General features: G+C 38.2%; 1 protein-coding gene across 5 annotated transcripts in view; it reads right to left on the bottom strand.

Annotated features, from left to right (window-relative positions):
• Positions 1–16,089, bottom strand: part of LOC143923962 (sodium channel protein type 2 subunit alpha-like) — a 372,282-nt gene that overhangs the window by 112,584 nt on the left and 243,609 nt on the right. For all 5 annotated transcript variants that reach the window (XM_077447919.1, XM_077447918.1, XM_077447920.1 and 2 more), the window contains 2 exons: positions 2,748–2,921; positions 1,678–2,034 (listed from right to left, as the gene is read on the bottom strand). In XM_077447919.1, the coding sequence (XP_077304045.1) occupies positions 1,678–2,034; positions 2,748–2,921 (531 nt within the window). The remainder of the gene's footprint in view (positions 1–1,677; positions 2,035–2,747; positions 2,922–16,089) is intronic.

Here is a 16,089-nt window from a genome sequence, read left to right as displayed (position 1 = left end):
ACCTGGGATACCCCTTTGCAAAAAATGTAAATATAGGGCCTGAACCTCCATGTCATGTTTCTTGGTCACTGCATATGCGATGAATTCTTAAAAATTGGCCTACCAGAATACTTATGATAGTATGGTGTGGATGTCCTGATTGGGTATTGCCTGACAGGGGCTTTCTATAGAGAGTAGTGTGTATTCCAGTCCCATCGCCACATATATGTACATCAAGGAAACAAATCTCCTTTTTGTCACATTGTCCTGTAAAATGTAGTTTCATCTCATTGTTGTTAAGATATTCTAAGAACTGTTCCAAAGTTCCAAAACGGCCATCTTCAAATTAATAACAAATCATTTATGTACCGATGGAACATTCTGATATGGGATCGGAAGGGATTATCACCTCCAAAAATGTAGTGACGCTCCCACCATCCCATATACAGATTGGCAAGTGAGGGCGAAAACTTTGCCCCCATTGCTGTGTATTTTAAGTGTTTCATTAGTCAACCAATCAATTCAAGCCCTTTCAGGTGCCTCTCCTTTGAGCTGTGAATTTAAATGACTTGTGTTGAGGCTATACTTGTGTTGTGAACAAACACGTAATACTTGTGTGAAACACATCAATAAAAACTAGTCATGCTCCTGTGATATCTCCGACATTGTAGCTACAATAAAGAATATTTGAGCATTATCCCTCTCGCTGTGGTGTGTGGCCATCCTCTTGTTCTTCATACTGTATTTGTATCAAAGGAAATGAAAACGATTAGAAAAAAATGAAGACAAAGCGTGTGGAGCTACAATGAGACATACTTTATCACAGTGGGTAGGAACATTATATTTAAAGCTGTAAGAATCATGTTGAATTTTGGGTAATTTTTTGCAAAAAAAAGTAGTAAAACCAAAGGAAAGATGACATAAAAAAATCGGCCTATAAAATAACTTAATATGTAGCCTTGACCTATAATTGAGCAGTTTTACTAGAGAGGTTTATTTGCACCTTTATTTAACTCTTCAGGTTTGTATCAGAATCTCCTCCTGGATTATTAAAGGTTACTGCCCTGGCACTTGTCTGACTTCATGCCTCGTGAGTAAACCTGCACACAGTTCAAATAATGTGAGAATTAAAGTGTATGTAAAGTCAATTTTATTTTTACATTTGGAGGGAGAAAGGGTAGACCCCCTGTCAGGTCTTTATTACTGTCTATGTCAATGCTGGGGAAATTCACCCCTCTATTTGTCCTGGTGATACTTGACACTGAGACAGAAAGTGATGAGAAATCCAAAACTATAGAGTTGTCACATGAGCAAAGGGTGAGGGAAAATCCTCTGATTAGAACAACTGTTCTTATGACAGTGCTCGAAGACGGGAATTCTGTTAATTTGGAGAGATTTATTTTCCTAATTGCCTGTTGCTCAGGGAAATGGGAGTGAAGGTAAATCTTTGAAGCACGGGGCACAGGCTGCAAAAAACAACATGAAAGGCATTTTAACCCTTTCCTACATAATTTAGTACTAAAAGAAAACATTCTTGCTTTACATACACTTTAATATTCTAATCCTTGCATGAGTCCAACTGTGCTATATTTCATACAAGAGACTGATAGCATTTTGCTGAAGTAGCCTTGTGATTATATTTAATTAATTTAAAATGCAGCTATATATACAGGTAATTTCACTTTGTTGAGTACTCACCACAAGATTGCCAATGACCATCACTAACATGAAGACCAAAAGGCACATAGATTGTCCAGCAACCTCCATACAGTCCCACATAGTCTCGATCCATTCTCCACACAATACACGGAACACAATTAGGAAGGAATGGAAGAAGTCATTCATGTGCCAGCGTGGAAGCTCACAGTCATCTGAGATCTTGCAGACACATTCCTTGTAGCTTTTACCAAATAGCTGCATGCCCACCACAGCAAAAATAAACACAATGATGGCCAACACCAAAGTCAAGTTTCCCAGAGCTCCTACAGAGTTACCAATGATCTTTATCAGCATGTTGAGGGTAGGCCATGATTTTGCCAACTTGAAGACTCGGAGCTAAAAGAAAATATACATGATTAAATTTCTTTTAAGAATTATAAGGTAAAGTGTGTGCAAACTTTACTGTGGGTTTCTGAAATTCCACCTGAGAGGTCTATGTCTTTTTTACATGGTAAAACTCAATGGGTGGTCACAATGGTTGACTGAAAGGTCAGGCAGTTAACCTAGAATATTTTGCTAGTGAATGACAGATCTACTGTCCCAAAGATTTTAAACACCAGTTTGAAAATTAAAGCTGTTTTTATGGGGCAACCTATAGTTTTCAGCTAGTAACCTTTTAACAGAATGCTGGTCTTACAAAGCTATGTACAAAACAATAGAGCGACAAAGGAAGTGCTACAATCCCAAAATCACATAAGGATAGATAGTCTGTGTCTGGACTGCCCGTAGCACTGAACGTCAAAATTCCAAGTGCATAAAGTAAAAATTCTACACCAGAATGTCTTGGCACTAAAAATTTATATCTTTATTTAATCCATCAAACCAAAAAAAAATTAATCAATTCCTAAAAATGTACGCAATTCTGTCTCCTACATAGGCCTTAGTCATAAGATATGACTAAGGCCTATGTAAGAGGCTTAAATGCATAAACTTTTAGGAATTGATTTCTTTCTATGGTTCAATGGATTAAAGAAAGGTATACATTTTTAATGCCAAGACGTTCTGGTGCAAGATTTTAACTTTTTTCATGTACAAAATAACATTCTTACCAATCTGAATGACCTAAGCACTGATAATCCTTCCACGTTAGCCAGACCCAACTCCATTAAACTGAGGCTCACAATGATACCATCAAAAATGTTCCAGCCTTCTTGGAAATAATAGTATGGATCTAAGGCAATCAGCTTAAATACCATTTCTGCTGTAAAGATTCCAGTGAAAACCTACAACAAAGGAAATAAGTTCAATTAAATGTGATCGTTCAAACCATTCGTCAAAATACGAAATATGTGGCAAATCTAAACATATAAATTTAGCTTTAAACTGGTTATGTGAAGGTTACAAAAGAGGTCACTTTCAAAGTGCCAGAACATATCGATTTTAAATGTTTATCAAAAATGATGTACAAGTGAATTTGAGCGATGACATCACTAAAGGAGCAAGTGGAATCCTTATGGGTAGAGCTACAGAGGAAACCAAAGAGAAAATAATACGAAGACTAAGTATGCAAGTATGCTATAGGCCCCCCCCCACCAGAGGGAGGAGGGGGACCTCCTATCACAATTTGGATTAGCGGCAAGAATGGGAAGTGTCATTATAATGGAGGATTTTAATTATCCAGACATAGACTGGGTGGAAGGAACCACGCTGTCATCTAAGGCTCCTCAGTTCCTAAATGTCTTGCAGGACAATTTCATGGGTCAGATGGTAAATGTACCAACTAGAAACAAAGCGCTACTAGACCTACTGATTACCAATAATACAGACCTGATCACGGATTTTAGGAAACAACTATCATAGGTCAATTAATTTTAGTATATTTTGCTAGTGTTTTAATACAAAGACACTGAATTTCAAAAGAGCCAACTTCCCTAAACTACGATCCTTGCTAGAAGATAATAATTGGGATAAAATCTTAGGAACAAAGAACACAGGAAAAATGGGTATACTTTAAGAGCATATTAAATAAGGTCATTAGCTAGTGTATCAAATGGGAAATACATTTAAAAGAGCTAATAAAAGTCCTGGGTGGCTTACCTCCAATGTAAAAATGCATATAAAAGCAAAGAAGAAGGCCTTCAAAAAATACAAGGCTGAGGGCTCATCATCAGCATTCCAACTTTACAAACAATGCAACAATAAATGTAAGGGTGCAGTCAGGGTAGCTAAGATAGAACATGAAAGGCACATAGCGGAGGAGAGTAAAAAAAATCCCAAGGAATTCTTTAAGTACATAAATAGTAAGAAAAGTCAGATCATATTGGTCCCATAAAGAATGATAAAGGGAATCTGGCTACTAAGCATGGAGAGATGGTGAAGGTATTGAATTTATTCTTCTCCTCAGTCTTCACTAAGGAATCGGGGGGCTTCAGTAACCAAAACTGCAATGTTTATCCTCATGACATGTCACAGGAAGCACCCTCATGGCTAACAGAGGACAGAATTAGAAATAGACTTGAAAAACGTAACATTAATAAGTCACCGGGACCAGATGGCTTGCACCCGATAGTTCCTAAGGAACTCAGTCAAGTAATTGCCAGACCATTGTTCCTAATTTTTATGAACAGTCTACTGACTGGAATGGTACCTGCTGATTGGAGAAAAGCCAATGTAGCACCAATATTTAAAAAGGGGCCAAGATACATCCCTGAGAATTACAGACCAGTTAGCCTAACATCAATTGTATGCAAGCTCTTGGAGGGAACAATAAGGGACTATATACAAGATTTTAATAATGACAACGGTATCATTAGCAGTAATCAGCATGGATTCATGAAGAACCATTCTTGCCATACCAATCTATTAACCTTCTATGAGGAGGTGAGCTGCCATCTAGATAAAGGAAGGCCTGTAAACATGGTGTATCTGGATTTTGAAAAAGCATTTGATACAGTACCCTATAAATGTTTACTGTACAAAGTAAGGTCTGTTGGCATGGACCATAGGGTGAGTACATGGATTAAAAACTGGCTGCAGGGGCGAGTTCAGAGGGTAGTGATATATGAGGAGTACTCGGAATGGTCCGGGGTGGAAAGTGGGGTGCCCTAGGTTCTGTCCTGGGACCAATCCTATTTGTTCATAAACGACCCAGAGGATGGGATAAACAGCTCAATCTCTGTATTTGCGGACAATACTAAGCTAAGCAGGGCAATAACTTCTCCGCAGGATGTGGAAACCTTGCAAGAAGACCTGAACAAATTAATGGGGTGGGCAACTACATGGCAAATGAGGTTTAATGTAGAAAAATGTAAGATAATGCATTTGGGTGGCAATAATATGAAAGCAATCTACTCACTAGGGGGAGAACCTCTGGGGGAATCTAGGATGGAAAAGGACATGGGGGTCCTAGTAGATGACAGGCTCAGCAATGCCACACAATGCCAAGCTGCTGCAAGCAAAGCAAACAGAATATTGGCATGCATTAAAAAGGGGATTGGCTCCAGAGATAAAACAATACTTCTCCCACTTTACAAGACTCTGGTCTGGCCACTCCTGGAGTATGCTGTCCAGTTCTGGGCACCAGTCCTCAGGAAGCATGTGCTGGAACAGGAGAGAGTGCAGAGAAGGGCAACAAAACTTATAAATGGACTGAAGACCTTAGTTATGAGAAAAGGTTACGAGCACTGAACTTGTTCTCTCTGGAGAGGAGACGCTTGAGAGGGGATATGATTTCAATGTACAAATACCGTACTGGTGACCCCACAATAGGGATAAAGCTTTTCCACGAAAGGGAATTTAATAAGACACACAGACATTCACTAAAATTAGAAGTAAAGAGGTTTAAACTTAAACTGCGTAGAGGGATCTTTACTGTAAGAGCAGTTAGGATGTGGAATTCTCTTCCACAGGCAGTGGTTTCAGCAGGGAGCATCGATAATTTCAAAAAACTATTAGATAGACATCTGAATGACCACAACATGCAGGGATATACAATGTAATACTGACATAAAATCACACATATAGGTTGGACTTGATGGACTTGTGTCCTTTTTCAACCTCGTCTACTATGTAACTATGTAGCGATGTAACCGCGTAATATAAAGTTAATAGGGAAAAAAAAATACAATTGTTTGAATAGCTTTGTCCTTTCAAACAAAACCTTCAATTTATCTAGGTCTAAAGGATTGTATGCTAGTTCATATTATAAAAATGACTATTCTTCATTTAGTTGACCACAAAATATATCTATGATCCAAGCCACTATAATCCTTTAAATTGGTTCATCAACCCAAGGTCCTCATTAGCTGTGGGTAATGATGTATGATCACATTAATTAAAGAACAAAATCCTGAAAAACAAATAGTAAACATGATGATTCTTCTAAGCCCTTGTACACACGGTCGGACATTCCGACGGAAACTGTCCATTAGGACCGTGTTGTCGGATAATCCGACCGTGTGTGGGCTTCATCTGACTTTTTCCGTCGGAATGTCCGACCAACAAAGTTTGAGAGCTGGATATAAACATTTTCCGACAACATGATCTGATAAGACTTTGTCCGATCGTTTGTAGAGAATTCCGATCGGACAAAGTGCCACGCATGCTCAGATCAAATTCCTAGACCAAAGCTATTGGCTACTAGCCTGAACGTAGTCCTGTCGTAACGAAATAACGTCATCACGTTACGAACTATCGGATTTTCCGCCAACTTTGTCCGACAGTGTGTATGCAACACCAGTTTCGGACAAAATCCGACGGATTTTGTTGTCGGAATGTCCGACCGTGGGTACAAGGGCTAAGAGCTGCTGCATTTACGCTCTGAGATAGGACAAGTACAATACAATACAATATAGTACAGTACAATACAGCCACTACACCATAAAATGAAGAAGACCTTGTTAAATTGGTTTAGTCATCTTAGCATTGTGGTCAAGTCCTAATACTCATAATTTCTACAAAAAAATTAAAAACTTTCCCTGTGGCTTTCAAAACAATGAATAAAGTATAGAATTGTGACATTTCAGGAGATTCCATAAGTCTGAGCCCCTGTACACACGGTCGGACATTCTGCCAACCAAATCCGTTGGATTTTGTCTGACGGATTTTGTCCGACGGATTGTGTCCGAAACTGTTGCATACACACGGTCGGACCAAGTTGTCGGAAAATCCGATCGTTCAGAACGTGATGACGTTATTTCGTTACGACGGGACTAAGTTCAGGCTAGTAGCCAATAGCTTTGGTGTAGGAATTTGATCTGAGCATGCGTGGCACTTTGTCCGATCGGAATACTCTACACATGATCAGAGTATGTCCGATCGGACCAGTTTGTCGGAAAATATTTCCAACAAGTTGGAAAATTGGGTCCGACGGATATTCAGACGGAATCAGTCCGATGCATACCACACACAGTCGGATTATCCGACAACACGGTCCGATAGGACACATTCCGACAGATTCTCCGACTGTGTGTACAAGGGCTGACAGGCTACTTTACTTATTCATGAGAACCAGTGATTAAATAGGCAATGTACTGGCAGAACTGAAGCTGGGTAGATTTTAGGAAATGTCATAATTTTCTAGTAAATCCTTAACCTTTATTCCTAATAAGATTGTTAAAGCTCATAATGTGGCAGGCTCCACTGTGTGACTGGTGCACTTACATAGGTTCAAAAGAGACACATGTCTATCAAATTCAAACTCAAGAGAAGTTTAACTTTTTACAGAGATCCATGTAACTTATAGAACAATTATTGTTTCTGCTTAGATGTGTCTTCCTTCTCATCATCTTTTAGCATCCACAGGAAGCACACTTTACACAAAGTATTCCACCTTTCAAGATCCGCATGGTTCCTTTTTAACTCTTCTTATTGCATTTGTGTCTCAAATATCTTTCTTTCTGTTAACGTTCATTAAATCAGCATGATGGCAGATTAAGACAAAACAGCTCATACAATCAGTTCCTTTACTTATGTTTCCTAAAAATGCTCACAATTTAAATGTTCATCTAATCGGTGAAATTGGACTTAAATGATTTCTCAAATTATCATTCTTTGTCCAAGCTGACTCATTGCCTCTTCTGTTAAAGACAAACTTTGCTTCTTCTTCTCTCCCCCCTATACCCTTACTTTCTTCTTCCCTTTACCCCCTCCCCTCAATCCTTTACCCCCCCCCCCCCACATTGTCCCAGTCAGTTGTTTTAACTCTATCGGACTGCAACAAGGCAGTCGTTTGCTCTCCCACTCGGTCACGAGTGCCGGGAGCTACATCATCCCACCCACCCTAGCGGGACCAGAGGATACGGGTCCTGCAGGCGGGGTATTCAGACCCAGCACTACCTGGCACGACTTGAGTAAGCCTCTTTAAATGATAGGTTCATAGTAGTTATGTGTTTGCTAACAAGTCGTACCTCTGTATAACAATGTTCTATTAGTCACGACCACTGTAATAGTGTAATAGTTCTATCTGTATTGCGAGTTGATAGGGTTGTGACAGCACTTTGTGTTTATGATGATTCTCTGACTTACACGTTTGTATGCCTTGCATTTTTCAATAAAATCTTTTATGGAAAAAAAAGACAAACTTTGAGAATTAAATAACTTGCTTTTTCCCAAAAGGGCAAACGTGATTGAGATTTTAAAGTGAATTCAACCTCACCTTTTTATTTACTAACATGCATACACTGTACATACACTTCCACAGTTAACACAAATATTGATAGATGAACTTCTTTGCCTCTTTAAGTAAATGAAGGCAGATCCATATCTATGGTACAGTAAAACCTTGGTTTGAGAGTAACTTGGTTTGAGAGTAACTTGGTTTGAGGGTAATTTGGTTTGAGAGTAACTTGGTTTTAGAGCATTTTACAAGACAGGCTACATTTTTAAATAAATTTTGACTTTATATACAAGCGATGCCTTGATATACAAGTAGCGTCACATCACAACTGAGTTTAAAAGAGAAGAAAGTGTAGCAATACAGTTACATTTAATGAAGGTACAACATTTATAAACTCACATGGTTGATGATTAAAAGAGGCACATCTAAGTATGCAGGCATCCGGATAAAGCTGTCCACATAGACCATACTCCTGACCGCCATTGACATTGTCCCTTCCATGCTGTGCTCCACGAGCAGTTCAAGCCTCACTTTCAGATCGTTCTACTGCAGGGTAGTTTTCCTGGGCATGATTGCAGACTGACAGTGGTGAAAGACGGCTGTGAGGAGGACAGTCTATGTGGACAGTTTTCCCCCGGATGCCTTCATACTTAGATGTGCCTGTTTTAATCATCAAACATGTGAGTTGCTAAATGTTGTACCTTCATTAAATGTAACCATATTGCTACACTTAGAGGCGCCTCTCTTCTCTTTTATACTCTGTAGCATCTTCTGGATTTTGCTTCTAATCTCCTTGTGGAGGCTTCCATTTGTGGATGGACATTTTATGGTTACACAACCATTCACATTGCTATAATCCTTTTATATGGACTATAAACTGAAGAACTTACGAATAAATGGTTGTGGAACGAATCATTGGAGTTTTCATTATTGCTTATGGAGAAATTCACTTTGATGTACAAGTGTTTTGGATTACAAGCATGTTTCCGGAACAAATTATGTTTGCAATCCAAGGTTTTACTGTACATGGTACAGTATATGGTTATGGCAGTGATAACACAGTTTTAACACAATACCGTGAAAATCTAATATTATATTATAAATGTAGTAAAATGCTGTCCTTTATCTACTTTATATAAAGACTCTGGCTGAGAAATTAATGCTCCCACCTGTCCTAATTTGGTTACAAATACCCAATTTTAGGAAGGCCAGGGGAAATAAATAGTTTCATAGTAGGTAAGGTTAAATAAAGACGCTAGTCCATCCAGTACAACCTGTGTAGGTGTATGTGTGTCAATGTCAATAATCCTTTCCCATATCCCTAAATATTGTGTACACTATTATGTCCAAGAGTCTTTTAAAACTATCAATACTTCCTGCTGACACCACCAGTTGTGGAAGAGAGTTCCACATCCTTATCGCCCTGACAGTGTTAAACCCCCAATGCAGCTTAAGGTTAAACCGCTTCTCCTCCAGTCTCATTGTATGGCCTCATGTCCTCTCATGCCTCGTACACACGATTGGACTTTCCGCCAACAAAACTGTGGAATTTTGTCCGAGGGGCGTTGGCTCAAACTTGTCTTGCATACACACAGTCACACAAATGTTGGCCAATAATTAGGAAAGTAGTGACGTACTAGACGTACTACATGATTTTTCAGCTCTTTTGCGCCACCCTTTGGATCCTTCTGCTAATTTTGTGTTAGTAGAAGTTTGGTGAGTGTTGATTCGCTCTTTTCATTTCACACTTTTCATTTCGCGCTTTTCATTTCACACTTTTCAGTTTGCGCTTTTCAGTTTGTTTATGAATGGGCACTCGTTAACCAGCCATGTTGCGGAATCGGAGGAGATAACGTGTTATTTATTATTGGCCTTGGAGTTATTGCTTTGACATTATTTTTTTTGTTGAATAATCATGTGATTTGGTATATTTTCTATATTTTTGGATGCATAGAATGCACTTTTTGGTTAAGTTCTATTGGCTGATAGCATGTCTAATTTTATTTGTTTTATTTTTTAATGCACAATAAAAAAAAATTGTGGAGCATAATACTTGGCTATGTGTTTTACTTCAAATTACAGTTTGGGAGTAGGCAGTTACATTTTAAAAAACAATGTAAAATTAACAAGGGACACCAACATAGTTGTATCTTTGATCTTAAAAATTATGGGATAATGGTGTTATGGTAACTTGCCCAAAAAAAATAAAAAATAAAAGCATAATAATATTATTCTTGATATTACTAGAAAAAAAAAGCCTTTGGAAATTTGTTTGCAATAACTCCATCAGTATCACCAGCAAAGCAGCTTCATTACTATCCCATTAAAGAAGAAGAGAATGTGCGCTGCATTTGGAGATTTCATAATTTGTCACGTCACGAATGTTAATTCTCCATTACGAATGCTAGGATACAAGACCGAGCGCTTATGGCTTGTCCTTGCTTCCGAGCATGCGTGTTTGTACTTTGGACTTTTGTCCGATGGACTTGTGTAACACGATCGGAAAATCCGACAACGCACATTTGCTGCTGGGAGAATTTGAAGAAATGCTAGCCAACATTTGTTGGTGGAAAACCCGACAACAATTGTCCAATTGTCTGATGGAGCATACACATGTGAGGGTTATTTACGAAAGGCAAATCCACTTTGCACTGAAAGTGCACTTGGAAGTGCAGTCGCTCTAAATCTGAGGGGTAGATCTGAAATGAATGGAAGCTCTGCTGATTTTATCATCCAATCATGTGCAAGTTAAAATGCTGTTTTTTATTTTTCTTGCATGTCCCCCTCGGATCTACATCAACTTTACTTCCAAGTGCACTTTCAGTGCAAAGTGGATTTGCCTTTAGTAAATAACCCACTCGGTTGGATTTTCCGCCAACAGTCTGACATCCAACATTTCCTGTCGGAAAGTCTGATTGTGTGTACGGGCCTTAGCACTCCCTGAAATAAAAACAAAGGGATAGGATGCGCTATGGAGTTTGTTATACAGAGAGTATATATAATGTGATGTAGGTAAGAGCAACCTCTATTTTGTTTCCATCCAAATGGATGGAACAGTGAGATAGGTAAGAAAAAGAAAATAGATATGGCGCTATACCTTATTAAACTCACTAAATATGGATATCGTAAAAATGTACAAATTTTCCAGCTTGCTGGCTAATAATTTTAAAATCCCGAATAAAACTAGATGAACTAAGTAATAAAATCAATAAATGATATAGTGCTAAGAATCAATCAATATTAAATAGTGAATACAAAGTGAATATAAATTTTCCAGCGTGCTGGTTAATAAATTGAAATAAGGATATAAAATCCACAATAAATTAAATAGCTGAGATAAATGAATAAATAATTAGTACTATGTTACTAAAATACCATGAATCAATCAATATTCAATAGTGAAATGCAAAAAATACTCAAAGTGCCTGTGACTGTGATTATGGCGCGACCAAGTAACTTGGTTTACAAAATCAAGGAAATGGCCATAAAGGGGAACGACAAAACAAATTATTCAAAATTATACAGGCATGAATACAAGTGAAATAGTGAGTGCAACAAATATATATAACACACTGTGTGAAATTTCAGAACATGCCAAAGTTTGCAAAATAAAATAAAAATAGAAAAAATAAATAAAAATAAGAATAAGATTAAGTCCAGAAAGTGAAAAAATCTTGCGATGAAATCTATGTGAAGACTAATCAGATGTGAAAGTCCAATTGAATAAGGATTAAAAAATTAAAAAATTAAAAATGAAATGAAAATTTGATGGTGAAAAAGGTCTCTGTGTATAGGAGAGGAGTGGAGGGAGTGACTTCGCTATCCGTTCGCAGTGAACGTTTATGAATTTTGCTCTCACCAGAGATATAACCCCGTCCGGGGTGGATCAGCCTCCACAGTATAAGCCACTGTGTCGCTTCTTGGGCTGTCTCTGCTGTAATGCTGGGGAGATCCCTCGTTCCTCCGTGGGGATGTTGTACCTCGTTTTACATGTGATAGAAAAGAGGACTCCTCTGCCACCAGATCCAGCAACGTCTCCTCTCAATGTCCTTCCAAATGGAATGTCCTATGTACATGACATGTAAAACGAGGTACAACATCCCCACGGAGGAACGAGGGATCTCCCCAGCATCACAGCAGAGACAGCCCAAGAAGCGACACAGTGGCTTATACTGTGGAGGCTGATCCACCCCGGACGGGGTTATATCTCTGGTGAGAGCAAAATTCATAAACGTTCACTGCGAACGGATAGCGAAGTCACTCCCTCCACTCCTCTCCTATACACAGAAGACCTTTTTCACCATCAAATTTTCATTTCATTTTTAATTTTTTAATTTTTTAATCCTTATTCAATTGGACTTTCACATCTGATTAGTCTTCACATAGATTTCATCGCAAGATTTTTTCACTTTCTGGACTTAATCTTATTCTTATTTTTATTTATTTTTTCTATTTTTATTTTATTTTGAAAACTTTGGCATGTTCTGAAATTTCACACAGTGTGTTATATATATTTGTTGCACTCACTATTTCACTTGTATTCACGCCTGTATAATTTTGAATAATTTGTTTTGTCGTTCCCCTTTATGGCCATTTCCTTGATTTTGTAAACCAAGTTACTTGGTCGCGCCATAATCACAGTCACAGGCACTTTGAGTATTTTTTGCATTTCACTATTGAATATTGATTGATTCATGGTATTTTAGTAACATAGTACTAATTATTTATTCATTTATCTCAGCTATTTAATTTATTGTGGATTTTATATCCTTATTTCAATTTATTAACCAGCACGCTGGAAAATTTATATTCACTTTGTATTCACTATTTAATATTGATTGATTCTTAGCACTATATCATTTATTGATTTTATTACTTAGTTCATCTAGTTTTATTAGGGATTTTAAAATTATTAGCCAGCAAGCTGGAAAATTTGTACATTTTTACAATATCCATATTTAGTGAGTTTAATAAGGTATAGCGCCATATCTATTTTCTTTTTCTTACCTTAGCACTCCCTGAGACTGAATAGTTTTCTTTTTGTGCTGGGATAGCCACTGAGGTATTTGTATATCACTATCATATCTCCTCTCAAGCGTCTCTTCTCCAGAGAGAATAAGTCCGGTGCTTGCAGTCGCCCCCCTTAATTAAGGCCTCCCGTCCACTTATTAATTTTGCTGGCTCTCTCTGGACTTTTTCCAGCTCCAATATATCCTTCCTGAGGACTGGTGACCAGAACTGGATGGACTACTCCAGATGTAAATTTGTATTTATCCAAATGTATCATTATAAAAATTGAGAAGTATCAGGAGCAATTTTGGCAGAGCTGACCTAAATTATATTTTAATACAATTTTTTTGTATTGTGAAACTTAAACTATAGTTTATCCACTTAAACCGGGCCATTTTTTGCGATACGGCACTGCGTTGTTTTAACTGATAATTGCACAAGATAAGTCGTACAACACTGTACCCAAACAAAATGTATGTGCTTTTTTTCCCCACAAATAGAGCTTTCTTTTGGTGGTATTTGATCACTTCTGCAGTTTTTATTTTTTGCGCTATAAACAAAAAAAGATTTACAATTTTGAAAAAAAAAATTTTTTTTTTTACTTTTTGCTATAATAAATATCCAAAAAACAAATGAAAAAAAAACAAATTTCTTCCTCAGTTTTGGACAATATGTATTCTTCTACATATTTTTGGAAAAAACAAATAAAAATTGCAAAAAGCGTATATCGATTGGTTTGCACAAAAGTTATAGCATCTACAAAATAGGGGATATATGTATGGCATTTATATTATTATTATTTTCTTCTATTAGTAATGGCAGTGATCTGCAACTTTTAATGAGACTGCGACATTGCGGCAGAAAGATCGGACACTTTTGACATTTTTGGGACCATTGAGATTTATACAGCGATCAGAGCTAAAAAATAGCCACTGCTTACTGTATAAATGTCATTGGCAGGGAAGGGGTTAACACTAGGGGGCGATCAAGGGGTTAAATGTGTGTCCTAGGGAGTGTTTCTAACTGTGGGGGGATAGGACTGCCTGGAGGAGACATATCGCTGCTCATAAGCAGTATCCTCTCTCCTGACAGAACGGAGATCTGTCTGTTTACATTGACAGATCTCCATCCTGTCTCGCTCAGGAGTGATCGCGGGTGCCCGGCAGACAGCTTGCCTCCTAGTGTTCTTAAAGGGGCTGACGTACAGCCACGGCAATTTGCCCAGGGGAACCAACCTGCCACAGTATAACTGTGGCGGCTGGTCCTTAGGTGGTTAAATAGATACATTCAAATGTGAACTATTAAGGCATTATTAACCACTTCAGCCTTGGAAGATTTGGCTGCTGAATGACTGGGCCATTTTTTGCAATTCAGCACTGCGTCATTTTAACTGACAATTGGGCGATTGTGCGATACTGCACCCAAAATTGATGTCCTTTTTTTCCTACAAATAGAGCTTTCTTTTGGTGTTATTTGATTGCCTCTGCGGTTTTTATTTTTTGCACTATAAACAAAAAAAGAGCGACAATTTTGAAAAAAACACCATGGGGGTTATTTACTAAAGGCACACTACAAGTGCACTTGGAAGTGCGATCGCTGTAGATCTGAGGGGGGCATGCAAGAAAAATAAAAAACAGCATTTTATCTTGCACATGTTTGGATGATAAAATCAGAAGAGCTTCCACTCATTTCAGATCTACCCCTCAGATTTACAGCGACTGCACTTTCAAGTGCACTTGCAGTGCAAAGTGGATTTGCCTTTCGTAGAATAACCCCCAATATTTTGTACTTTTTGCTATAATAAATATCCCCATTTTTTTTTTAAAAAGCAAATTTTTTCTCAGTTTAGGCTGATATGTATTCTTCTACATATTTTTGGTAAAATAAAATCGCAATAAGCGTATATTGATTGGTTTGCACGAAAGTTATAACATCTACAAAATAGGGGATAGATTAATAGCATTTTTATTTTATTTTATTTTTTTACTAGTAATGGCGGCGATCTGCAATTTTTATCGGTACTGCATCATTTTGGCGGACACATCGGACACTTTTGACACACTTTTAGAACGAGGGTGCTATAAAAATGCACTGATTAGTGTAAATATGTCACTGACAAGGAAGGGGTTAACACTAGGGGGCGATCAAGGGGATAACTGTGTTCCCAGTTTGTGTTTTTAACTGTAGGGGGAGGGGACTGACTAGAGGAAGTGATGGATGGTTTCTAGCTAATAGGAATATACGATCTGTCACGCCTCTCAGAACAGGGATTTGTGTGTTTTACACTGTTCTGCCTCTTGTGCCCGTGATCGCTCGTGGCCTGCAGTCATCGCGACCATCGGCCACGAGCATCGGCACCCCCACTGTGCAGCGGACGTGCCTGCTATCCCGATCCCGAGAGCCGACGTCTAGCTACGGTTCGGGGGATCGTGCTGACCTGCTGCATTAAAATGATGGCGGCTGGTCGGCAAGCTGCAATCACTACATTAAACAAATACAGCAGGTTGTTTAAACAGAACATTTAACATGTCTAAATCATGTACTGCAAAATATGCTTTGTTCTACGGTGTCTCAGTTCTGGTTAAGGACGACGAGGTCATAAAGTAAGGTTTGAGTTTATTCACAAAAAGGGATGTAAATACATTACAATTATAAATAAGGAGAGGGATAAAGGGAATGAGGTGATGGGGGAGAAGGGGGTCTTCACTAGCCTAACACACACACACACTCTCAATCTCTCATGCCAGACTTGAGACCACACCCAAGCTGGGGGTTTGTAATCACAGTCATTGAAGACATTTGAACTAATGCTGGCCTACACTATA

Source organism: Lithobates pipiens, unplaced genomic scaffold (genome assembly GCF_037356315.1).
Source record: "Lithobates pipiens isolate NorthernLeopardFrog02 unplaced genomic scaffold, aLitPip1_a1.2 Scaffold_22, whole genome shotgun sequence".
NCBI lineage: Eukaryota > Metazoa > Chordata > Amphibia > Anura > Ranidae > Lithobates > Lithobates pipiens.
The sequence above is the reverse complement of the archived record's forward strand: the minus strand, read 5'-3'. Positions and strand labels throughout refer to the sequence as shown.